This window comes from Poecile atricapillus, chromosome W (assembly GCF_030490865.1).
Source record: "Poecile atricapillus isolate bPoeAtr1 chromosome W, bPoeAtr1.hap1, whole genome shotgun sequence".
Taxonomy (NCBI): domain Eukaryota; kingdom Metazoa; phylum Chordata; class Aves; order Passeriformes; family Paridae; genus Poecile; species Poecile atricapillus.
The window spans coordinates 91545533-91572034 of NC_081288.1; the positions used below are offsets into that span (position 1 = coordinate 91545533).

A 26502-nucleotide genomic window follows, 5' to 3' on the forward strand; every position below is an offset into this window, starting at 1 on the left:
GCTGCTCCCAGCACCCCCTAATGGCAACCAATGATACTGCCCAGTATGTAGATGAGCCAAACTCCCATGGGGGTTAGCACCCAGGGGAAGTGGAATTAACATCTAAAGACCCCTAGAATCAGTGAGCCATGGCACAAACCGGACTCCAAACTACATTGAGGAGCAAGGGAGAACGTTGCACAACTTACTGATGTTCCGGACCTCGTCGCCATAACTAAAACAACACTTGCTATGCATGACTACCCTAGATTTACAACGAGCCAGTGTCTTCCAAGGGACACTTGTAAGGATGGAGACCCCAGCTCTGCCATGCAGCAAAGCTGAACACCTCCTCCTCTGGCTCATCCATTTGGAGAAGTGGTGGTGTGTGCAGCCCCTTGTGCTCCCCCACCTAGAGCTGACCTCAATAAAGGCATTAGAAAGGAGCTGGTCTCCTTGCCTGTTCTTTTCACTTTTCATGGAATTTTGAGTTCCCTTTGTAACTTTTTAAAAAATTCTTTTTCATTTCTTTTTTCTCTCTCTTGATTCTGCTGCACTTCTTTTGTACTTTTTTTCACTCCTAGATTTCTCAGTCTCCTCTGAGCTGAGCTCCTTGGGGATATTCCCTTACAGGGAATCCCGTTTATCACAGTCTTCCGGGTCAGGACAAAAACTCCAAAGCCTGTTAGGATCTTGTTTCTTGTGTTTATTAGGATGTTATTGTCGCTCTATTAGGAACGGCTGGGAAGAACGACACAGACTCTCTTGGAGTCGAACAGGAGAATTTCTCTTAGTTTATTGCTTCAGGTCTTTTTTATAGACTGATACGTGGAAAGTACAGAAAGGAAACTCTTATTGGTTAGCAAACTACTACATCACCATCATTGGTCAGTGGGGCACACCACCCCCTGACCTTCTCCCGCAAAGAAAACAAGGAACAGGAAAACAGCACCTGCAAGGCTGTTTTCTCTCTGAAGATTGTTTTGATTCCTCCTCATGTTTTCCCAGGCAGCTTTCTCAGGCAAGACTGAGAAGCTATGCAGCCTGCGATTTCTACAGGCACTCTGTTTCAGAGTTAGCATCCATATGTTATCACAAAACTTGGCAGGTCTCTCCAGACTATCTACACAAGTTTAATTCACTGCAATCTGGCTCATTTTCTTCTGATGGTACAGAATGGCCTTGTGGCTCACTTTGTGGCTCACATTGGCTTTGAAAGCACAAAATGGCTCTGAACTACGCAGTTCTTTTATCTTTATACTCATTCTTATCTAATTAACAATAGACACGTATATTATTTTTCTTAATGACCCAATGACCCATCACCTCTGTGCTGCACTGCGGCATTTTCCATCTAATCACCTACTATTACCCAAAAACCTCTAGAAGAAGAACATGAAGAAGAAAGAAGAAGGAAAAGAAACAAGTCTAAATCCTCTATCTTGTCTTCTGCTTTCTAAACTAACTTAAACTTTAAACTTTAACTTTTTCACCCAGTGACTTAAGAAAACTCTAATCTACACACTCACACTTTTAGCTTTTTCTAACTTTAACAGTTGTTTTCATGTATCACCATGAAAACATGCTCATAAATTTCATGTTATATGAAATTCAGCGTTTTTCTGGATCTCAGAGCTAAGCATCAGAAACAAGGGCACACATTCTGTCTCAGACTCCAACACCCTTTAGTGGAAATTACTTCATAAATTACTCTAGAAGCCATCAGAAGCTTTGCAGCTGCCGAATTTTTAAGAGTAGCTTTCTCATAAATTCACATATTTGCATTATCCCATAGGGTTGGGGTGAAAATTGTCTCTGGGTCCATATCAGAGAATTCCGCCTGTATCCAAGATAATAAACTTTTAAGTTCATCCATTTATACAGGAATTGGATGTTCTCTAATCATTAATTCTAAGAGACTTAAAATGTCTCTCTCGGACATGGAAGTGGAATTTCCCATTCTTGAGTTCCCCCTGAAATCTTACCTGACCTCTGTTGTCGTTCTAATTAGGAACGGCGGAAAGAACGACACGGACTCTCAAAGGAGTCAGAACAGGAGAGAATCTCTCAGTTTATTGCTCCAGGCCTGTTTTATAGGCAGATACGTGGAAAGTACAGAAAAGAAACTCTTATTGGTTAGTAAACTACTACATCACCATCATTGGTCAGTGGGGCTCACCATCCCCCTGACCTCCTCCTGCAAGGAAAACAAGGAGAGCAAAACAACACCTGCAAGACTGTTTTGTTTCCCTGAGGATTGTTTTAATTCTTTCTCATGTTTTTCCCAGGCTACTTTCTCAGGCAAGCCTGAGGAGCTATGCGGCCTGTAATTTGTACAGGCACTCTGATTCAGATTTAGCATCCATAATTCACCCCTTTTGTTAAAAAAAAATAAAATAAAATAAAAGGGCAGTGTTTGTCACATCCTGCTGGGCCCCTGCAGGAGAGAGAACAAACACAGCACAAGAGGTTTATTTTAACAGAACTTGGAATGGATGCTGATTTAGAATCTTGACTTATGTTTTGATGTTTAAGGATTGTTCTCCTTGCAAGGATCTGATGGCTGACTCTAACAGAACCGGTTCAGTGAACTAACACACACGCACACACAACAAAAGCCATTGTTAGTCTGTTCCAACTGACGGTCTAACTTGTCGACAAGTAAGAATGTTCAGTCTCTGCTTGTAGAAGGACCATCTGAGTGATGATCGGTATCTTGGTCATCATCTGAGGGTCGCCTGTTGGCTGCTTTCTGCCTTTGGTGTCGCAGATCAGGGCGGACGCACCTTGCGGGTACCCACCGTACCCCGGTGTCTGTGGAAACGCATGCATACCCGCGACCCCAAGCGATGAGTTCACACGGGCCTTGCCACTTGTTGGTGGTTAGGTCTTTCACCCAGACTTTCGCTCGGGGCAGGTGCACCTCGCCTGAGGACTGCAATGAAAGAAAATGATTCAAAATGACAGGGTTATCAGAATTTTTTTGCACTGTGAGGTGATTGATTGTATACAAGGCTTTCTCCAGCCGGCTGTGTGGAGTTTCTCCAACCATCCCCGTTTTTTGTTTTTCTAGAACACGTTTTAGGGTACCATGAGCGCGTTCGACAATAGCCTGCCCAGTGGGAGAATGTGGAATACCGAATGTGTGTGAAACTCCCCATAACTGTAAAAATCGTCGTGTCTTCTGTGAGGTGTAGGCAGGGCCATTGTCTGTTTTCACAGAAGAAGGTATGCCCAAGACTGCAAATGCAATTTTCCAATGGGCAATAACATCACGACCTTTTTCCCCGGTGTGAGCAGATGCCCACATAGCAGATGAAAAGGTGTCAACAGACACATGCACATACTTAAGTCTGCCAAATTCCGCAATGTGAGTAACATCTGTCTGCCAAAGCTGTAGGGCTTTCAACCCTCTGGGGTTCACCCCCGCTGGCAGAGGTGCTCCAAGTCCATGACAGTCAGCACAAGAACTGACAATGTCACGAGCTTCGGTCGGTGTCAGGTGAAACTGTTTTTGCAAAGTATGTGCACTTTGGTGGAAAAAATCATGCGATGCCTTGGCTTGTGCAATTTTGTCAGGCTGAGGTGCTACCCATGCAGGGTTAGCTAACCTATCAGCCCTGGCATTACCTTCTGCTATGAAACCTGGTAGATTGGTATGACTCCGAATATGCAGGATATAATATGGGTGAACTCGAGCTTGGATTACACACCACAAAGACTTCAGCAGCTGAAATAGATGCTCATTATCAACTTCTTTCAGGAGCACACAATCTAAACGCTTAGCAAGATCTGCTACATAAGCAGAATCAGTAACTAGATTCAATGGTACCTGAGAAAACCGCTGGAATGCCATGGTTGCAGCCCTTAGTTCGACTAACTGGGCTGAGCCTGACTCATGGCCTTCCAGCACTTGCCACTCAGACTCATCCTTCCATGTAACAATGGCTTTTCCCGTCCTTCCTGAACCGTCAGTGAAGACGGTGGGTCCCTGCACCGGCACCCGACTACTCTTTTGTCGAAAGGACAATTCAGCTGACCCTGCTAATTGCAACAGTTTGTGGCTGGGCAGATGATAAGCAACCTGCCCTGAAAAGTTTTGCAGCGCACTCTGTAAGGAGGCACTGTTAGTCAGACTCCATTCAAATTCCTCCCGCCGTATTGGGAGGATAATTTTCCCAGGGTCGGCTGCCATCAGCTGCAAACACCGTTGACGGCATTTAATTATCAATTGAGCAACCAATTCAAATACCGTGGGCGCCGTCTTTTTCGGTTGATGGGGCAGAAAAATCCATTCCAAAATGTGCAAAGGATCAGACCATTGTTCACTCCATTGGCCAATGATACCTGTAGGATGAGACTCTGGACAAGTAATAAAAACAGTGATATCAATGGATGGATCCACGCGGTAAACCTGCCGAGCAGAAACAGCCGGTTGAACATCCTCCAGCGCTCGCTGCGCTTCAGGAGTCAGCTCCCGAGGGGAGTTCAGATCAGGGTCCCCCTTCAAAAGATTGAACAATGGGGACAACTGTGCCGTGGTCAGCCCTAAGTAAGGACGCAACCACGTGATGATACCCATCAATTTCTGGACATCATTCAGAGTTTTGATAGAATCCACAAATTGCACCTCTTGATGGCAAATGGTTCGATCTAAGATTTTGACCCCTAGATATTTCCAAGGAGGATGCTGCTGAACCTTTTCCGGAGCTACTTGCAGGCCATGAGAACGCAGAGCTCCGAACAGCTGGGGCTGTATCCTCAGCAGTTCATCCTGGGTGGATGCTGCCACCAGGATGTCATCCATGTAATGATAACAATAAGCTTCAGGAAACTGCTCACGGACTCCTGATAAGGCCTGAGCCACATACCACTGACAAATAGTCGGGCTGTTCTTGCAGCCCTGTGGCAAAACCTTCCCTTGATACCTCTGCACGGGTTCAGCGTTGTTGATCGCAGGCACTGTGAAAGCAAACTTGCATTTGTCCTCAGAATGCAATGGAATAGTAAAACAACAATCCTTTAGATCAAGGATCAGGATTTTCCACCCCGTGGGAAGCATGGTAGGTGACGGCATGCCAGGCTGCAGTGCCCCCATGCTTTCCATGACTGCATTGATCTTGCGGAGATCCTGCAACAATCTCCATTTCCCAGATTTTTTCCTGATCACAAAAACGGGACTGTTCCAGGGACTAGTGGAAGGCTCAATGTGTCCTTGCTGTAACTGTTCTTGGACTAATTCACGAAGGGCAACCAATTTCTCTTTAGCCAGGGGCCACTGGTTTTCCCAGATGGGTTTGGTCACCAGCCACCGCAAAGGCAGCGTGGAAAACTGTGTGCCCTTCGTCACAGTGGCCCCTATCAAAAATGTGTCCCAATCCGCACTCCCCATGCTGCCAAGACATCCCGCCCCCAGAGGTTAAGTGGAGCTGCAGTGACATAAGGCCGGACCGTAGCTGTTTGCCCTTCTGGGTTTTTGATCAGCACAGGCCGCTGGCTCACAAATGTCTGCGTGGTACCTCCCAGTCCCTCAATGGCCGAACCCATAGGAGTCAAGGGCCAGGACGGAGGCCACGCAGAGAAGGAGACGATCGTCACATCTGCCCCGGTGTCGATGAGACCTCGAAGCTGAATTTGCGGCGGGCTGGCAGTCGGCAGACTCAGGGTGCACGTCATTTGAGGACGCTGAGTAGAGATACAGGCGGACCAAAGGACTTGGGGCAATCCGGTAGATCCAAAGCCACCATCCCCACGGGTCCGATCAGCAGTCCTAGGAACACAGGACTTAAAAGGCACAAGTTGAGCAATGCGAGTCTTCTCAGGGATGGTAACAGGGGGGGAAGGAGTAGAAACCAGGGCACAAATCTGTCCCATAAAGTCAGCATCAATGACTCCCGGGTGTACAAAAATTCCTTGTAGGGTCGCACTAGATCTTCCCACATGCAGTGCACTCAAACCATGACCCAGAGGACCAAAAGCATCCAGGGGAACCTTATACACATGACTAGAATCTAATGTAACTGTTGTTGCGGTGTATACATCCACTCCTGCCGCCCCCTGGGTGCTGCCTCTAAGCTGGCTGAGTAGGCCTGGGGGGGGCTGTGCCCTGGGAACTCACTTGTGTCAGAGCGCAGGTCCCCTGTGCGCTCCTGTACACGTTTCCCGAATCCCCCAAAGGCTGACCATTGGCATGATACCTAGACCTACATTGATCAGCAAAATGACCTGGCTTGTGACATCTAGCACACAAGAACTTTCCTTTCCCTTTATTATTCTGCTGCACCTGCCGAGCCTTGCCCTGAGCATTCTTTTGCTTCCTGGAACCACCCTGGCAGCCTGGTTGTTTTGATGCTAGAGCTGCTGCCAGAGCAGACATTTTGTGCCCCACAGAGCCCACCTTGGCACAGGCTCGGACCATTTCTGGTATTGAGGGGTCCCCTGGAAGAGCTTCTATGATCTTCCTACAGTCTTCATTAGCATTATCCCTTGCCAGCTGTTTACACAAGAGCTGTCTCAGGTTATCATCTTCAACCTGCTTCTCCAAGGCTGCAGCAATTTTTTCAACAAAGGGTAAGAAAGGTTCCTTTAGACCCTGAGTGATCGTTACATATCGTGCCCTGGGAGCAGCCGCTTCTATAGTTTTTAGCAATGCTCCCATACCAATCTTCTGCCCTTGCTCAAGGACTCTGATGTCCCAACGGGCCTGGAGGTCAGGATTGGAAAAGTCACCAATACCCATAAGGGCCTCTACTCTGACCCCCTGTCTGGGATCATGTGCAGGCAGACGCGCATTCCCGTCTGCAGCCCTTTGAGCCATCTGCCTCCAATTGTCTTCAAAAACTTTAAACTGCACAGGCTGGAACAAGACTTGAGCCAGGTGCCTAATATCAAACGGAGCAAGCACATCAGTGTCTAACACCCTAATAATCTGCATAACCTCGGGAGATCCGAGCCCGTATTGTGCCACCTTACTCTGTATATCCTGCACCACTCTCCATGCTATCACATTATGCTTGTCGGCCTGTCCCGTATTCGGGGCGGCCTTAAACACAGGGAAGGCTTGGGCCGCCCCTTGGGGCGCCCCTTGGACGTCCCGTCCCAGCCGGACCCAGTCATCAGGAGCCGAAGCGGTTTCCAGTCCTCCCGCCGTCTCCCCCGCTCCAGCCCCTACGGTGTTAAAAATCCCGGTCCCGGGTGTCCCCAGCCTCTCGAGCAACTCCCAATCCCCCACTTCCAAAGCTTGCTGTTTCACCACGTCCCAAAAATGCCCCCGATGCATCGGAGACGCGGTCACCGGACAGGGTGGGGATGGGCCGACATGGCCCCAGGGCGGGCTTGCTGCCGGGTCGTTGCGGGCACCAGAAGAGGTGGACGGGCCGGCCACGTCAGGCGGTGCAGATCTTCGCTCGGAGGCCAAAGCAGGTACAACAGCAGAACAGCCGCACCGGGCTCGAGGGAGGGGCGGCGCCGGCCCCGGCACGGGCCTCGCCGAAGGCAGCGGGGGGGGAGAAGCCCCCGCTGCCGCCGCGGCAGAGCAGCCACAGTGAGTCCGGGGGAAGGGCAGCGCCGGCCCCGGCACGGGCCCCGCCGAAGGCAGCGGGGGGGCGGGAGAAGCACCCGCCGCCGCTGGCGGCAGAGCCCGCAGCGGCGGTCCTAGGGGGGGGGGTTCCTGGCGCGCAGCCCGCCTCCGCCCGCGGCCCAAATCTTCCGGGGACCTGGGCCGCTCCGAGGAAGCGCTACGCCACTCATCCACAGTCTCATCTTCCACCCCGGCCTCACTGTCCTCAGACTGGCTCCGTTCCAGCGCCTTAAAAAGCGCCCCCCAGGTGACTGCCAGGCTGCTCACACTGGTATCCCCATCAGTCAGTTCAGACCATAGACGGTCTCCTACCGACAGCCAAACCTCAAGATCAAAGGCATTATCCATAGTCACAGCAAAACCTTGCTCTTTTATCCACTGAAATAAGGCACGCATGGCATCTTCAGAAACACAGAGTCCCATACGGGGCAGGGCATCCTGCCAAGTGAGGTAGGCAAGCTGTTCATCAGCTGAATTACAGTTCCCCATTATGAGAACTTTATCTTGGTGGCTCCGCGAATGTAATTATACAAACGCTATCGGCTTGGACCCGGGATTTCAAGCTCTGCTTCACCAAGATGAGCCGTTCCAAGCCCACTCTCTGGCAGGCTCCACTATCCCGTTGGTTAGAAACCAGCTTCCTCTTGGGAAGCCCGGGAGAATTCCACTTTCCCCTCTAGGGGGAAGGGCTGGTGTTTTTCCCGCTCGCTGCTTACCCTCAGGGGTTCAGCGTCACGTTGGTTGTCTTCAGACCTCAGGGGTCAGTAGATACAGTTCACGTCGGGTTACAAGACCTCGGAGGGTCGGTCCATCCTCACGCAGGGTCACCAGATGTCGTTCTAATTAGGAACGGCGGAAAGAACGACACGGACTCTCAAAGGAGTCAGAACAGGAGAGAATCTCTCAGTTTATTGCTCCAGGCCTGTTTTATAGGCAGATACGTGGAAAGTACAGAAAAGAAACTCTTATTGGTTAGTAAACTACTACATCACCATCATTGGTCAGTGGGGCTCACCATCCCCCTGACCTCCTCCTGCAAGGAAAACAAGGAGAGCAAAACAACACCTGCAAGACTGTTTTGTTTCCCTGAGGATTGTTTTAATTCTTTCTCATGTTTTTCCCAGGCTACTTTCTCAGGCAAGCCTGAGGAGCTATGCGGCCTGTAATTTGTACAGGCACTCTGATTCAGATTTAGCATCCATACTCTGTGTCAGTTTTCCTCGGGTCCCTGTCCGTGGTCCGTCCAGCAGCTCACAGAGGACTGGCTTTTGGCTTTTCTGCTCCCACCAGCTCAGGGGGATGGCCGAGATGTTTCTTTCTCTGATTGTTTTTTCTTTCCTCTTTACCCCGGGGTTTTTCCCAGATTTTAGCTGCGTTTTTTCTGTTGTTTTAGGGGGCTCCTGATCCTGAGGTCTTCACACGAAGGGCACCAAATGTAAAAGTGTTCAGTTGTTTTCCCCAGCATCGGGATTGAAGAGCAGAGAGACGGTTTTCGGGTTCAGACTTAGGATGTTTATTTTACCTTATCTATATTACATCTTTACAGATAGTAAGTACTTCTACACACTAATCTAACAAGCTAGAAATGGTGACCTCAGGCTCTGTCCACAAGGCCTTTAAAGCATAAACTATCCAATTATCAAATGCCAACTAATTTATTTTTACTTTTAAACCAATAACCAAACACCCATGTTCCGCACTGCATACCTTTGTGTCCAATCACCCCATACCACCCAAAACCATGAAGAATGAAGAAAGGCAAAGACAAACCAATGCCCAAGAACCTCCATCTTGTCTCTTATTCACTACTGTATCTCTAAATCTAAACTCTATATTTTTCACCCAGTGACTTAAGATAATTCTATCTAATTCACACATTCACATTCCCAGCTTCTCCACTCAGTTTTAGAAGCCTTCTCCATGATCTTAAATTAAACACAGTGTTCTCTTGAGTGTCTGAGCCTGTCAGCACAGATAAAGGGACATTTTCTGTGCCTGAGACTCCAACAGCTCATACTTTACTCCCCGCTGAAGTAAAAAGAGGGTCCATACTTTAATGACTGTGTTTTCTTCCAGTGAAAACCGTCCTCCCATTTTCTTGGTGCCGTTCTTCTATTTTAGGGGTATTTACAAAAGGAGTCAGGACTTTGGTCAGCTCTTCACGCCTTGGTTGGCTCTCCACACTATTTTTGGCAGCTTTTTCGCTGTAGTAAGGCTTTCCTTGCCTTCATTTTTGCAGCTCTTTCACTGCTTGGCGGCTCTCCTTTCTCACCATATTTTTGGCAGCTTTTTTGCTGCAGACAGGCTCTGCACGAGCTGTCCTCTCTTTCCCCCTCTCTGCACACGGAAATGGCTGTGTCATCACGTTGGGAATTCACCACATATTACGTTACAGTCGTAGGTAGGAGACAGACACACCAAGACTCACAGATAGATCATGTGACAAACATCCCAGTTTATTGTTCGGCACTCTCTTTTGCAGGGGGTTCAAAATTCCCGTGCTTGGACAACTGATTGGTCGGGGTCTCTGCACCACCCAGCTCCCTGGCCAATGATAAGTCTGCATCCAGGCTTGAATGGGATTCACTGTGGTCCCTTCTTTGAGTTCTCTCTTTTCAAGCTTCTCATGGGATCACAGCTACTTCAACATCTGCTTTGCTTCATTATGGATGCCTCTGCTCATGTCTATAGTTTGAACACTCCATCCCCCATACTTTTTCATGAATTAAAGGGGATATTTTAGTGTATCATAGTCCATCTCCGTGGCCTTAACAAAAGAACTTTCAGCCCAATACTAAGGCATCTCCTCATTGTCATTCCATCTAGGACTTGACTCCTTTACTGACCTTGGTGTCTTCATGTTGTTTCTCTATGTGTCTTCACTCTGTCCTTTTCTCTCACTTGAGAGAGGATAAATGTTTTGTAAGTTTCATCTGTGCAGTGAAAGAGTTAATATGTCGCCCAGGCCTGCAGATGGTCATGATGGTTTCTGCCAGGCAGTGGCCAAAGCAGTCACGATGATGGATTTCAAGCTTTGCTAGGAGCTGTGCCAAGATCTCAGGGGGCCCAGCCAGAATGGCGGTCACCCCTCTGGCTGCATGGCTTGTCTCTGGCCCGTTTCCTTCAATTTCAGCTGTGGGCTAGTGGCTTCTCCTCCCTCTGCCCGGCAGCTGCTGGGGCCATGCGGGGGCCATGGTGGAGGGGGCCTGGCCCAGAAGCCCAGCAGACCCCGGTTTGGGGGGGGGGGGGGGCAGCAGCGGGGCAGGGCTTAGTGTTGGCAAGATGTTAGCAGCTGCAGCCTGGCCCAGCCTCGGCCAGGGCCCTGCGGTTTCCTGTTCCCCACCCAGGAGGCACTGGGATCTGGCCCGGCCGCCCAGGATGCGCAGGCCGTGGCAGAGCGGAGCCAGCCTGACTGGCACCCAGTTACCTCTTCAAAGCTGGAAGCAAGAGAGAGCTTTCCCAGGTCTTCAAAATGTTTATTTCACAGAGGCGGATCTAGCTTCTAAATGGTTTAATAGGTTGTCAGTTCTCAGAGTTAGCCATTCATTGGATTTTGCTCTGTTATGAGTTAGCTTCACTTTTAAGACCGAGTGAAAAAAAAGAGGAAGTTGAAGCTACTGGTGACTGATGGGAGTTTTTTTTCTTGACCAATTATCAGCCATTTCCAAGAATTGACAGCAGATCTGACTATTAAAAAGTGAATTCAACTTGTAAACACCCCCTTAAGAAGTATACTCAAAGCTTTCTCGTTCTCTTTTTGGTTTCCGGCGTTTGAGAGGTAACAAGCTTTGTGTTGGTTTCCCCCTCTCCCAGGCCTGGGACAAGGCCGCAGGGATGGGGGGGGAGGAGGAGAGAAAAAGCCGAGCTTAGCACTTTTGTTTAGTTTTCAAGGTCTGCTGTTAGACTGAAACCTGACACTATGAACCTTTGCAGCTTTCTTAAAACTTTTAATTCTTTTACTACCTGAATAAACAAACAGATTACTCCTTTTTCTTAGAAAAGACAGAGAGAGACAATTAACATGTAAGACATCATAAAACCACTAAAAACAGTGAAGACAAGAGTTAAGTTTAAATAAGAAAGAGAGAAAAGGAGATGCTTGTTGCTGAAAAGTCTTTCTGTTACAGCTATGGAGATGGACAGTAGTTTAAAGACTCTTTTAATTCATGACTAGAGTATGGGAGGAATAAAGTATTCAAAGTGTGGACTTTAGAAAAAAGTAGTTGTGATAACTGTGAGTTGCTGGAACTTAGGAGTGAAGTGAAGATTTTGAAGCTTTGAAAGAGCCAGAGATGGCTGTTTTCCAGGAGGGCTCACAGAGAGAAATGAAGAAGATTTCTACCTTTGAATTACTTATCCTTAAAAATGGCATCCCAGGACTTAAAATGACCCCTGCACACCTCGGAAGAGTGTACAATGGGAGGAGTAGACTCTAGAAACTCCATGAATTAGCAGAAAGAGACTTCTGTTTCTCTGCGGAGACTGATGAAAAGACTCTAGAAATTGAGACTGTTTTTGACCACCAAGATTCTAAATTTTTTGTCTCTGTGTTGTTATGTGTACAAAGAAATGATCAAGTAGTGAAAAGTAAAAGGGTTCTCTGAAAGTTTATTTTGGTATTCTTATTCTAGTAGTTTGTTAATAAACTGTCTTTATTCCTTTTAAGTTTTAAGCCTGTTTTGCTCTTATTTTAATCCATATCTCTAGCAAGAAATAAGTAGTTTTTTGTTACTAGCTTAAAACCACGACATGCTCTTAGAAGCTCCTTCCAGAAAAATCATCTCTGTGGGTGGCTTCTTCCTTCTTCACCAAATGTCAATTACAGCAAAACCTGCACAGTTGTGGATGTCATCAGATAGGGGAACACCCTTTGTTGCAACAGTGGTTAAGGAAGTTAAATTTTGGGGATTACTTGGAATCTGCATGCACCCTGTGATAAATATAACATTGGATAAAAATTCGTGAAAGAGAATAAAGAATTATATGTTATACTGTAAAGATACAAAATGTAAAATAACCCAGAGATTTCTTCCCGAGTCGGGCAGTAACGATCGACAGCAACGCTTACCAACACAAAACAAAAGGCAGGACACAAGCCATCAAATCAGACAATGAGAGTGACCCCGCACCCAAACTAGCCACTCCACCCCAGTAGGTGCAATCAGAAAACACTCGGAGCTATTCCACATGTGAAAGGGACTCTGCTCCATCGAGATATCCATCTGCTCCGCACCCAAACTGAACACTTCACCCTGCAGGCCCCGACCAAAGGTGCAATCAGGCTAAACAATGAGAGGAGCCCGGCCGAGATACCCATCGGCTCCCCACCGGACCTGGACACTCCACCCTGAGAGCCCAACCGAAGATACAATCAGGAAGTACTCAGAACCTTTCACATGCGGGAGGACTCTGCCCAACTGTCTATTAATTCAGTTCACTGGTTCCAGGAAATCCATTCAACCAACCATCTAGACTCTTTGTTGAACGGTGACTGCTCGGAGTTTGGCCTCAGGGCACAAAACCCCTATAAGAACCCCGGACTGCAGTGCCTGCTTCGTGGATTTGGGAACTCGGTACCTCTGGGTACAGACCCCTGTCCACCCAGCGCTGCGCTGATCTATTTATTGTGGTTTTTCTCTCTTGTTGCAGGTGCTTAAATTGTTTTATAATAAATCGCTTTTTATTAACCTTATTTTGCCATTGCATTTATAACAACCCTATAGACCCCAAGCGAGTTTTAAAGTTTAACATATCAATGGGACTCTCTAAACACAGATTAGCAAAATTTGTCAGGAAACATCCATGACATGGGTTCAAGCCTTGCCTATAGCTTTACTGAAAATCTGCATACAACCAAGGCAGAGGAATAACATCAGTCCCTATGAAATACTCTATGGCAGGCCATATCAGATTACACATATTCCAGGTGAAATTCACATGAAGGAGAAACTTGATTTACAGAGATATCTAATAGCTTTAAGTTCCACTTTGCAGAAGCTCCAGAATTGCATCGTACTATCCAGACCCATAGGACTGGACACACCTGCACATCTGTTCCAGCCTGGATACTGGGTCTATATTAAATGGTGGTACAGTGATCGTCTACAAGCTGTCATGATCCACTAATACAAGCGGGAGTCATGAGAGGTCCGTTTGATTTCAGAGTGCAAAAAGACACAAAGGGATTTCAGTTTAAATCACAGCAGTAGTGCATCTTTATTTTAGTACTAACAGCAGGAGTCATGAGATAGAGGAGAGGGAGAGAGAGACAGAGATAAGAAAAGCAAAGAGAGAGAAGGGGGAGTTATTGCTACCAACGGACCAAACGGGGTCACTGGGGTCTTCTTCCGTGGGGAGATCTCGAAGAAGTTAACTTAGAAAGTCACTTTTATAGTCTGTTTCAAAAGCAAGTGCAGTTGGCCAAGAGGTGGGGAGATTTATAGGCTATTGTGATGATGATAGTAAAAGATTTTAAAATCATAGAAAATTCAGGGAGTTAGAAAGAAAGTTAGGCTTGGCAAGCCCTGGGAAAAGTGTTAAAAGTAGGCCGTGGGAAATATTAGGCCTTGTGCTTGCTAAGATCATGTGAAACCGCATCTGTGTAGTCAGTATATGATAAATTATATAATTGTTAGATGTGATTAGATATAATTATTGTTTAAAGAATCATGAGAAACTATGTTAGGGGTTTGGGGAGATCACAAGAAATCCATGCTTGGGTAAAATCAATGCATACAATAAAACAATGTAAGTTTAATAATTAATATGTAAGTTATATAATGATAGAGTATAAAAATATGTTCAACTCAAAACCAAGTCAGGTCAGATTTGGGTATGTCTCCCCCTGACACCCAGAGCTCTTCAATAAAGCACCTTCATAAAATCATTCTGTGATTATGTGTTCCTGAACACTAACATTTTGGCGACCCTAGATGGAACCGTGTGAGTGCTGCTGAGCGAGCTCGTGACCCGATCTCGCTCCAGCCGGCACTGAGGGGTTCTCGGAGACCCCATCGGACGTGACCGTATCTGTTATAAATACACTCGAGAGAGTGTTAAAGTTTAATCAAAGGAAAGTTTTATTAATTATAGCAAGCTAGCAATAAGCACAAGTTTTACAGCGCTGGACAGCCGGGAAGCGATCCCGCTTCTCCATTGCCGTGCTTCCGTTTTCCGTGTGTCTTCCTTTAATCGGTCCGGCTCTCCGATGATGTGTCCTTTCTCGGGTATTTCTGCGCCTGCGTCTCTAGCTGTTAGGGATCTTCTTCTACTTTATCTTCCTTAACCTTTCTTCACTGTTTTTTTAAAGGCTTAGCTCAGTAACTTTCTGGAATTCAAGGAATCTTAGCAAGGCCATAATAATTATACAAGCGTCAGTAACAACCTTCAATATAATCTTGATTTTACAGAACCTAGCATTACAGAGTATCGTATCTGCATGTTTAGTCGAACAAAAGGGCCTCTGTTTATCACAACTCTCCCCTTTTTCTATTCCCTACTTTTGTTCACTAAATCTTTACAATTTTTTTACTTTATGGTAGATAGTAAAGTTGTTTGCCAGGGAGAATAATTAAACTAGGATTTGTACTAACTCTGTTGCATTTCTTGTTCTCTCTTTCTTTTTTTTTTTAGTCCTTCTTGTAATTTGGCTATGGTTTCTCTTACTATCCCGCTTTTATTTACATATACACAACATTCTTCTTTAAGTTCAGCACACAGGCCTCCTTGTTGTAAAAATAATAGGTTTAATCCTCTTCTATTTTGCAAGGCCACTTCAGCCAGTGAGTCTAGAGAGTCTGTGAGGTCTTTTATAGATTCATCAATTCTCTTTAAATCCTCATTTACTGAAATTCTAAGCTCTTTAAGCCTTTGATGTTTATTAACTAAAGGATGTTACACTTGTTCTTAATCCCGCCCCTCCTATGCCTAGTAATACGGCTACTGTTAGTGCTGTGAGGGGTTCTCGCTTCACTAAATGGTGTTTTGGTATTGTGTATACATATATTCTTCAGAATGATAAATAATCTGGGGAACTATTATAACTTGTATGCAAAATTCATAGGTTTCATTAAAGGCTGTTACAGAAACACATGGGGTTACTCTTAAAGTGTTACAAACTCATTTAGTATTAGGTGCTGGAATCAGCCACTGAACTGGCTTGTGAAGGTCATTAATCTGTATTTTTGTCTGACATAAATGATTTTTATCTGGGTGCACATTTCCCACACATTTCCCTTTTCCAGTGACTTTAGATAATGTTATTCCTGGGGTGTCTTCCCTTCCTGATTTCTATAAACAGGCAGCAGGATTTGTGCTGTTTACTCTTTTTGGTTCTGCTATGGAGCCTATGGCCTCATAAAAGGGTGGGTTAATGTTATAGCATAACTAACATTTTCTGGTTAAATTTGGGTGTGTATCATTTAATACTTTAAAGGTAGCTTGTAAAATTTTCTAAAGAGCTTTATTTCCATATTCTTAGGGTGTCTCTACTGTGGTTGTTACTTGGGTGCTATTTTCTAATTTTTTTGAATGGTTATTCTGATTTCTTACTTTGGGATCTATTGCTCCTCACACCACTGGATTTGGTCTAACAGATCCCGAATCTTTGGTCTAACAGATCCCGAATCATGGGGAACCCTCTCTTTCTTTATAAGAATGTGCACTCCCCGATCCTTTCTGGGTTTCCATACTCTGAGACCTCAGGTTCGTCTCAATAACCACCCAGGGTCTTGGGATTGTGTAATATTGATGTAGTGAAATTTGCAAGTCTCAATATATGTTACTTCCCCTGAGGGGCCTATCTAGGGCTTTATACATCTATGTGGACTCTGTTCAACCTTTAAATACTTATCTGGGTTCTGTACTTTCCACCCCATGGAAATTGTCTCACAGCCCCAATATTTACAGTAAAATTCCCCAGGGTAATTACAATATTCTCTGCCTGGATTAGAAGCTGGGCACATATATAGTACTTTACGTCCGGGCGGGATACTATTAATACTCTTCTACTTAATAAGAGAATCTAGTGTAACTTGAAAACTAGGGGCCCCAGAGGTGATCTGTGATTGAACAATAGCCTGGTCTTCCTATTGGATTAAAGACTAATTAAAGGGTTCGTGAGTCTTACTTATACAAATGTTAAATGTGCTAATTAAGATTGTAAATGTTATTAACTTCTTTAATGAGCATTAGCTTCCCCTGCTATAATAGAGGCTTTTCTTTTGTATAGTGTTAGTTTTGATTCTCCAAAAATTATTTCGCTGGGTTGAATCATTCCCATTCTTGTGGCATTTCCAGGTCTATGACCTTTTGGTCCCATATATATTGGAGTGTTTCCCTCCACAGTTTATTACTCCTCTGCCTCTCCCGTCGTCGACCCGGTTGCCACGGGACACGGGGTGTACCATCTTCTCGGCAGCAAGAGTATTCTTCGGGAGGGAAATTACTCCTTCTCTTATTAATTCTTTGTATGTATTTTTCCCAACTTTTATGCTTTACTAAAGGGGTATTACACCTCAATTCCTGGAGCCACTGTCTGCACAACCCAGCTACTATATTTACTACAAAAGGTGCAGGTTTGTTTGGATGGTAATAATAATACAAGGGGTTAACTCCTCTTGCATAAATAGTCCACCACTCCTCTGATTCTGTCTCAAATTTTCTTGCTCGTATTCTAGTTATTAAGGCCCAATCCGTGAGTTTTCTCTGGGCAGTGTAGCAAGATCTACACACCCCTCTTGGTGGGTAGCCTCTATGACAGTGGGTCCACTAATGTTCTTTACATATTATACATTTAAAACAAACAAAAAGATAACAATTCTGACATAAAGTACAGCCTATTTTAACACTTCTATTATATATTTCTTTACTACTAGATGGGGGTATTTTATATTCTATATAAAAACCTTTATGAAATTTACTATTCATAAGTTTTTAAGCCGGTTAATAGTCCTTGGATGTTACTTTGTTCGGGATATCTTAAGACTCAGGTTCCCAGCCGGGCTAACCCGTTCTCAGTTATTAGTCTTTTGTGGCTTCACAGGTCTCTTTATACGACTGGCATGTGTCCACTCTTTCTCAGCTGTTCGAACTACAGAGTCAGTTGTTAATAACACTTGGTACGGCCCTTCTCACTTCGGTGTTAGGGATTTTCTTTCCAGTTTCTTATCAGCGCTTACTCTCCGGGTTGTACCTGAGAGTGTAGGGCAGTTGAAGATAACTCCATTCTCGGTCACTATTAAAAACTCAGAAATCTCAGTTAGAATAAAACAGTATCTCTTGTCACTTGAGGGACGAAGAGGGTTGAAACCAGAAATTGATAGATTGTTAAGTAAGGGACTATTAGAACCATGTATGTCACCTTTTAACACACTTATACTGCCAGTAAAGAAGCCAGATGGGACTTATCGTTTGGTACAAGATTTAAGAGAAATTAATAAACGTACAGTGGCACGGTTCCCTGTAATAGCAAATCCGTATACATTATTAAGCAAATTGGGACCTGACAGTCTGTGGTACAGTGTTATAGATTTAAAGGATACATTTTGGGCCTTGATCTCATCTCTTGATGAGACTAGTCGAGACTATTTTACATTTGAATGGGAAGATCCAGACACAGGGAGGAGACAACAACTGAGATGGACACTATTGCCCCAGGGATTTACAGAATCTCCCAATTTGTTTGGGCAAGCATTAGAACAAATTTTACAGGATTATCAGACAGACCCAGGAGTGACCTTGATACAATACGTGGATGATTTGCTTTTAGCTGGGAAAGAGGAAGAAGATGTAAGGAGAGAGAGTATTAAATCGTTAAATTTCCTGCGTCTAAAAAGATTGCAAGTATCTAAGGCAAAGCTCCAATTTGTGGAAGAAGTAAAATATTTAGGCCATTACCTTAGAAAAGGGGAGAAAAAAATAGACCCTGAAAGAATACAAGGAATTTTGTCACTACTAATTCCTAAAAATAAAAGACAGATACGTCAAATCTTGGGATTAACAGGGTATTGTAGACAGTGGATTGAAAATTATAGCAGTAAAGTTAAATTTTTATATCAAAAATTGACACAGGAGGGAGTAATAAAATGGAGTTCAGAAGATACAGAAAAACTCCGGGAACTACAAGAAAGTTTAATTCATGCTCCTGTCTTGAGTCTCCCAGATTTGAGGAGACGCTTTTACTTGTTTGTAAATGTAGAAAATGGGATTGCCTTTGGAGTCCTAACTCAGGAGTGGGCAGGGAGGAAGAAGCCAATAGGGTATTTATCAAAGATCTTAGACCTTGTGAGTAAAGGCTGGCCAGCCTGTCTACAAGTAGTAGCAGGATGTGCCCTACTGGTGGAAGAAGCTAGCAAAATCACCTTTAATAGCAATTTGAAGGTAATGTCCCCTCAACATTTGGGGTGTGCTACAACAAAAAGCGGAAAAATGGATTTCAGATGCTAGGCTTTTAAAATATGAAGGGATTTTAATTGAAGCCCCAAACTTAATATTAGAAACCACAACTGTACAAAACCCGGCTGCATTTTTGTATGGAGAACCTGAAGGTGAATCTTTGACACGACTGTATAACTACAATTGAGGAACAAACCAAAATTAGACCTGATCTGGAAGAAGAGGAATTAGAAAGCGGAGAAAAGCTGTTTGTGGATGGGTCCTCCAGAGTGATAGAAGGAAAGAGGAAAACAGGCTATGCTATAATAAGAGGACCTGATATTCAAGTTCTAGAATCAGGTCCATTAGACAAATGTTGGTCAGCCCAAGCCTGCAAGCCTGTGAATTGTATGCAGTATTAAGGGCATTGAAATTACTAGAAGGAAAGGAGGGGACAATATATACAGATTCCAGATATAGTTATGGGGTGGTGCATATGTTTGGTAAACTGTGGGAAGAAAGAGGTTTAATAAACTCTCAAGGGAAAGATTTAGTTCATCAAAAACTCATAATTGCAGTATTAAAGGCCCTGAGAAGGCCCAAGAGGTTAGCAGTGGTTTATTTGAAAGGACACCAGAAGGGAATAGACTTAAGGAGTAGAAGAAATAATGCTGCTGATCAGGAGGCAAAACAGGCGGCATTACGAACAATGGTCCTAAAAGAAAAAAAAAGGAGGGACAGGAAGAAACTCTAGAACATAAGGATAGTGACTTAAGAAGTAGATTTACTGAGGAAGAAAGGTTAAAACTCCCAGAGACAGGAGCAATAGAAAACTCAGAGGGGAGATAGTTTCTCCCAGATGGCCGGGAAGTACTACCAAAAGTCATAGCTCAAAGAATATTAGAAAAATACATCAAAGAACACATTGGGGAGCACAAGGGTTAATAGATTATTTTGCAGCAAAGTATATGAGCACAGGTATTCGAAACTTAGCTAAGCAAATTACTAGAAGCTGTCTCCTATGTTTAAAAACAAATAGGAAAAATCTCTGAAAATTACCTTATGGAGGGAGACCCTTGGCAAAAAGACCCTTTGCAAATATTCAAATTGACTTCACAGAACTACCAAAGGTAGGGAGATTTAAATACCTCCTGGTCCTAGTGGATCCTAGTGGATCAAAATCCTAGTGGATTTTCTACTCAGGTCTTTGCATAAGCACTTTCCTCTGGGTTAAAGGGGATCCTTTGTTCCCAGGAATTTAACTTTTGTTTAACCCACTCTTCGGTTGATCCAAATATAGGCCAAAATGCATTCTTTGAAATTTCTTTTCCTCTCTATATTACTACACAAAAATTACTACACAAAATCATTTTTGCCCTATCTTTATTTTCTGTCCCCGGGAAATGTTCCCAATTATCTAGTATAAAACCCAACGGACTATCTTTAGGTACCGGTGGGAGTTTAACAGGTACAGGAGGCTTGCTCTTCCCCTGTCCCATTCTTCCGGAGTGCCTTCAATCACACAATTCCTTTCGCTTCCCCTCGTTCGTGGCCCAAGCCCTCGCGGGCCAATGGGAACCGCACTGATAGAGGGTCCGCTCTTGCTTGGGGAATCCGGCTGCCGGTTCCCCTCTCAAACACACACACGCTCACCACACTCCGGGATCCCGACCCCGCACAGACGGATCCCCGTTATACTCACGCGTCCCACGTCTCGCGTCTTCGTCCGGACTCTGTGCACAGAATTTAAGGGGTCGACCGGTCTCCCTTTTGCTTATTGCCTTAATTTTAGGTTCGTCAGTGCAATCGAGGCAGGAACCGGCCCCCCGGGGCGCTAAACCTTAGAGCGGGGCGCCTCCCGGAAGTGCCGATCCGTCCTACAGATTGCATCCGAGTCACGGGCACCAAATTGTTATAAATACACTCGAGAGAGTGTTAAAGTTTAATCAAAGGAAAGTTTTATTAATTATAGCAAGCTAGCAATAAGCACAAGTTTTACAGCGCTGGACGGCCGGGAAGCGATCCCGCTTCTCCGTTGCCGTGCTTCCGTTTTCCGTGTGTCTTCCTTTAATCGGTCCGGCTCTCCGATGACGTGTCCTTTCTCGGGTATTTCTGCGCCTGCGTCTCTAGCTGTTAGGGATCTTCTTCTACTTTATCTTCCTTAACCTTTCTTCACTGTTTTTTAAAGGCTTAGCTCAGTAACTTTCTGGAATTCAAGGAATCTTAGCAAGGCCATAATAATTATACAAGCGTCAGTAACAACCTTCAATATAATCTTGATTTTACAGAACATAGCATTACAGAGTATCGTATCTGCATGTTTAGTCGAACAAAAGGGCCTCTGTTTATCACAGTATCCGCTGCTCACAACGTCCCCAGGAGAAGAGGTAAGGTGTTTTTACTTTGGTTTGGGTGCCTGCCAATAAGATGCAGTGAAAGCTGCACTTGGTTGGGCTAAAGGAATTCCTGGTGGTATTGCCTAGGCGCCATCCGTCAGACAACTGTGAAAACGTAGCAGGTTTGGCATTTGTGGTGTATTGTAGTTGTAATATGGAGAAGATTAAAGGGGTTTTGGGCAGCAATGCTCCCATACCAGCTACTTCTCCTTTGGGGTGCTTATTAGCACATTGGAAACAAGGTAACTTTGGGGAAGAATTACATAAGACTAAGTTAATTTTGGTGAGATCTCCCCACGGAAGAAGACCCCAGTGACCCTGTCTCATCCGTTGGTAGCTATAACTCCCCTCTTCTCTCTCTTTACGTTGTTTTCTTTATCTCTCCCTCTCTCTCTTCCTCTCCTCTATCGCATAACCCTTGTTGTTTGCACTAAAATAAAAGTACATTATTGCTGTTGTGATTTAAACTGAAATCCCTTTGTGTCCTTTTTGCACTCTGAGATGAACTCACAACTCCCACTGGCATTAACGAATCATGACATTTAAACTGGAGTCACAGACAGGATTTCTGAAGACAGAGGGGGCTGCAGGTTTTGTTGTGCAGTTTGTATTAGGGGAAGGACGTTTTGCTCCAGCCACACCTAGCCCGACACTCCCAAAAGAGTGAGCGATGTCTAGAAAGCAAGGGGGGGCGACTCGAATTTCCCGCAAACTGCACACGCCGAAGTGAAAAGCACCCACACTTGCTTGAGGGCTCGGTCTGCAGAATTTCGCAAAAGATCTCTTAGTGCAAAAGGGCAGGACTGTTTTTTGTTGTTGTTGTGTGTATGAATTTTGACTGCTTGGTGTAGCGAAGAGACAACCAGAATTTTAAACTGAAGGAGTGCCTCCCAAGCAGATTTGGTCTTTTCACCCATACAGGGAAGCAAAAAGCTCTGTGTGTGTGTGTGCATAATTTAAGTTTATACCTCCCTGTAGTGGTTTTCCCTTTGTAAAAATGACTGAAAACGGCAGTGCAGAAGGTAAAGCTGCATTTTATGCTCTGTTAGCAAAACACAATATCAGACCTCTGGGAGGGGAAGAGTGGGCACTTAGTTACTGGTTTAATTTGGAAAATGTGATTGATAGAGTATGTTATTTACAACATGAAACAAAATTTAAACTGGACAAAAATAAAACTATACTCTGCTCAGTTTTGGGAGCTTGTCTTACAGCAGCTATAGAAACTCGCTTTAAGCGAAGAAGTGAGGAAAGAACTATAGACTCCCTCCAAAATCTAGTTGAAATTTTGCAAAAACAATTAGATGAAGAAAGGCGTAAGATCAGTCTGTTGTGAACAGCCCTTCATGATAAAAATTCAGAAAATGCTGAAGAGAGGGAAACCCCTCTGATTAATGAAATTTACCCTCAAAAGGAGCTAACTCGGATAAAAATTGTGGGGAACACTGCTGTCCTAGTTTGAAACCTCTAATTAAAACAGAATATAATTATATCAGTGATGAAGATCTTGATCCACATATAACCACTAAAAAAAATCCAAACAAACAACAACAACAACAAAAAAAACCCTCCCGTACACTCCTACTGAATTGGCTAAGTTAAAAAAAGGAGTATTGGCATCTCCCTCATGAGTCAGAGACAGAATATGTATTCCAAGTGTCTCTCACTGAAGGAGATCAAATTCGATTGAGAGAACAGAAAGCCAGTGAGCACTGGGGACATGAAGTATTCTTAACAGAAGGAGACAGACGTAACCCATGGTCCCTAACTGAGCACGCAGCTTATTGGGCAGAGGGGCTTAACCCCTTGGAAAGGGGGCACCCTATAGCTATAGTTGGTACCCCCAACCAACTACTGGAAAACATTCACAATGCTGCCTGCTTGCAAATGATACACAAAAGAAAATTAATTGCTGGTTATGAATCACCAATGTTGTTACCTGTGAAAACTGATATTATGACCCCTTTAATTCAAGGCCTTCCAGAATTACTTAAACCTACAGCAATTTTCCTCCAAAAAAAACCATAGCAGCTATAACACCTGTGGAGAGACTAGATAGATTTCTTGGGAACGCGACTGATCGACCTGGTTCCACTGATCCTGGGTTTACCCCCTTCACCACCCCCTCTCAGCCGACAGGTTCACAATTGCGTTCTCCTGCTAGGTACCATAAAATTTGGACATCGAGCGAAGTTGCAAAAGAGCTAATTAATTACATTAGAAATTATGGACCTGTAAAATCCCAGAAGAACAATCGGAGAAATCAAAGGGTGTTAGACACATTGGTTCTCTTAACAAAAACCCAGAAAAGAGAAAACAAATCTCTAACCACCAATATTGGTGGTCACTAGAGATAAAGAAATTGGTCCCCAGAAATGTAATGGATGGCTTATCACTTAAAAGTTGAATAAAGTAGTTTCTAATTGGCACTGTCCCAAGTTCATTGTATCGAATGCCCCATTCTATAACCCAGCACACCTCCACAGGCTCTGGGCTGTAAGCCAAAGCAAACTCCTTCTCAGCTTCTGGGAGTGGAGCCCAAACAGCCTCAGAATCAGGGAAACTGGTAACTCTGCTTCTCATGGGTGAGCAGAGAGGTGGAGGTTGGTTGCATTTAAAATGCTCACTAGGAGTAGCAAAACTGTAGACATACTGATTATAGCAATAGTGGGTCCTAAATGTGCACCTATTACTTCTGTAGTTAACACTAGAGCCCAAATTTCTGTGTTGACCAATACAGACTAGTATAGGATTTGAGAGCAATACGTGGAATAACTAAAGATATTTACCCAGTGGTAGCTAATCCTTGCACATTGTTAACATCCGTAAAAGAGAAATATAAATGGTTTACTGTAATTGATTTAAAAGATGCCTTTTTCTGCATACCCCTTGACAAAGAAACTAGGAAACGGTTTGCCTTTGAGTGGGAAAATCCAGAAAATAGAAGGAAAACTCAGCTCACCTGAACACGACTCCCACAAGGATACAAGAACAGTCTGACCTTATTTGGAAGCCAGCTGGTTAAGGAGCTGGAGATTGGGACTGAGAATAGGCAAGTACCAAGAGAACAATACCTGCTGTTACAGTATGTTGATGATATACTGATGGCTACAGAAGAGAAAACAACCTGCATAAAGGTAACAATTGAAATTTTAAATCACCTGGGAATGTGAGGATATAAGGTGTCTAAAGAAAAGGCACAAATTGCCTGGCAGACTGATTTACTTGGGATATGAAATCTTACAAGGGCAACGTAAGCTGGGTACTAACCGTATTCAAGCTATTTGTGCTATTCCAGAACCCCAGAACCTGCATGAGCTGTGAGTTTTCCTTGGGATGACAGGGTAGATGAGTAGACACATAAATGTCTACATGCCACATATGGTAACCACTGTTTCAGAACAAAAGGGGGGCCATTGGCTATCTCCAAGCAGGAAGATGAAATTCCAGGTAATTCTGACTGAGCAGGATGATGTCACACTAAAGACAACTAACCTTTTGAATCCAGCTTTGTTCCTAGGTACCACAACTGAAGAAGGCCCATTAGAGCATGACTGTGTAGAAGTAATAGAATACACCTATTCAGCAAGAGAAGACCTGAAAAACATCCCACTAGAGCAGCCAGAGTGGGAGCTATTCACAGATGGAAGCAGCTTAGTGGAGAACGGAACCAGATACGGCGGATATGCGGTAGCAACAGTCAGTACAGTAGTGGAGGCAAAAGCATTATCACCAAATACATCTACCCAGAGGGAAGAACTGGTTGCCTTAAGCAGAGCACTAGAATTAAGTGAAGGGAAAAGGGTAAACATATGGACTGACTCAAAGTATGCTTTTGGAGTAGTACATGTACACAGAGCACTGTGGAAAGAAAGAAGACTACTGTCTTCTCAAGGTACGCACATTAAACATCAAGATGCTATCCTGCAATTAATAAAAGCAGTACAAAAAATGGAACAAGGAGCAATCATGCACTGTAGAGCACACCAATCAGGAAGTTCCAAAATTTACAAGGGGAATCGAAAAGCAGACTGGACAGCCCGACAAGATGCTGGAAAAGTGCAAACTGCAATGGCATTGATACCTTTAAAGACTAATGTATCTCAATTCAATTTGCCTCCAAAACTGAAATATTCAGTAGAAGATGAGAAATTGGGACATTTGCTAAATGCACAAAAGAATTCAGAAGGGTGGTATGTAACTGCACAAAGACAAATAGTGTTAACCCCCTTGATAATGAGAGAAGTCCTACAAATTAAACATAACAAATGTCATTGGGGTGTAGAGGCATTAGTAAAATTACTAAAGCAAAAATTAATCTCGGTACGGATGCTAACAATGGCAAAATTAGTAATGTCAAAATGTGAAATCTGCTTGAAAAACAACTCAGTGGCTAAACACAGGAACAGCTAGGAAGGATTAGGATAGGAATAGAATCAGGATGACACTTGGCAAGAACCCTCTAGTGAAGTGAAATTTGTGTGGGCCCGAGAGTCTTTGCTTGGTCCTATAGAAAACTATCAGAATAGAGAAATGTTGTACAAACTTACAGGTGAGGTAGATAGACTGGCAAGAGTCACCCGGGAAGGATTTAAAGAACTAAACATATAGTTAACAAGCCACCACAAAAATGCCTTTACAAAATCAATTTGCCTTAGATTTGCTACTCCTGAAAGAACGTGGAGTGTGTAAGTTTTTCTTTTTAAAGGCACGGATTGATCATTGCTGCATCCATGTTGTGAATTCATGTTGTAAATATTGGTTTTTCACAATTATTCTGATAAACGTTATATGCTATATGCTTTCGCTATATTCTTTTCTCTCTTAGCAAGTTATAGGCTTAGATAGGAATTCTGAATGGTAAGGATGTGTTTCATCCGGACAAGGCAAGATAACTCCAACAGGCAAGACAATGGGAGGACCAAGCTGTTTTTCCAACAGAAGGACACTGGAAAACAGGCTATTATCAGCAGCAGGAAATGGAGAGCAAACTGTTATCAAAAAGCCGGTATCAGGACGTTGGCAGGGGGGAAAGATATGAAGCCCAGCTGCCCTCAAAGGAAGGATGAGGGGCCCGGACTGTTATCAACACTGACCATTTGCAGAAGAAAGGAAACCAAACTCCAAAATAATGCTGACCAGCTAGAATAATGATGACCAGCAAAAAATGCTGAC

The 26502-nt window shown here is 44.2% G+C and overlaps 1 protein-coding gene across 1 annotated transcript; it reads right to left on the bottom strand.

The window, feature by feature from the left end:
• Nucleotides 1-2398: 2398 nt before the first annotated feature.
• Nucleotides 2399-5904, bottom strand: LOC131592115 (uncharacterized). The gene is made up of 5 exons (XM_058863392.1): nt 5499-5904; nt 4232-4941; nt 3812-3991; nt 2786-2914; nt 2399-2416 (listed from the first exon to the last, which is right to left on the bottom strand). The coding sequence occupies exons 1-5, from the start codon at nt 5851-5853 to the stop codon at nt 2399-2401; spliced, it is 1392 nt and encodes a 463-aa protein (XP_058719375.1). The 5' UTR covers nt 5854-5904.
• Between the last annotated feature and the right edge of the window lie 20598 nt (nt 5905-26502).

Coding starts and splice junctions, on each gene's coding strand:
- LOC131592115 (XM_058863392.1), bottom strand. CDS start 5,853: ATGGGACAGATTTGTGCCCTGGTTTCTACTCCTTCCCCCCCTGTTACC. Junction 4,942..5,498: donor GGCCATTGAGGGACTGGGAG/GTACCACGCAGA, acceptor TTGCTTTCACAG/TGCCTGCGATCAACAACGCT. Junction 3,992..4,231: donor CGAAAAAGACGGCGCCCACG/GTATTTGAATTG, acceptor TTTCGACAAAAG/AGTAGTCGGGTGCCGGTGCA.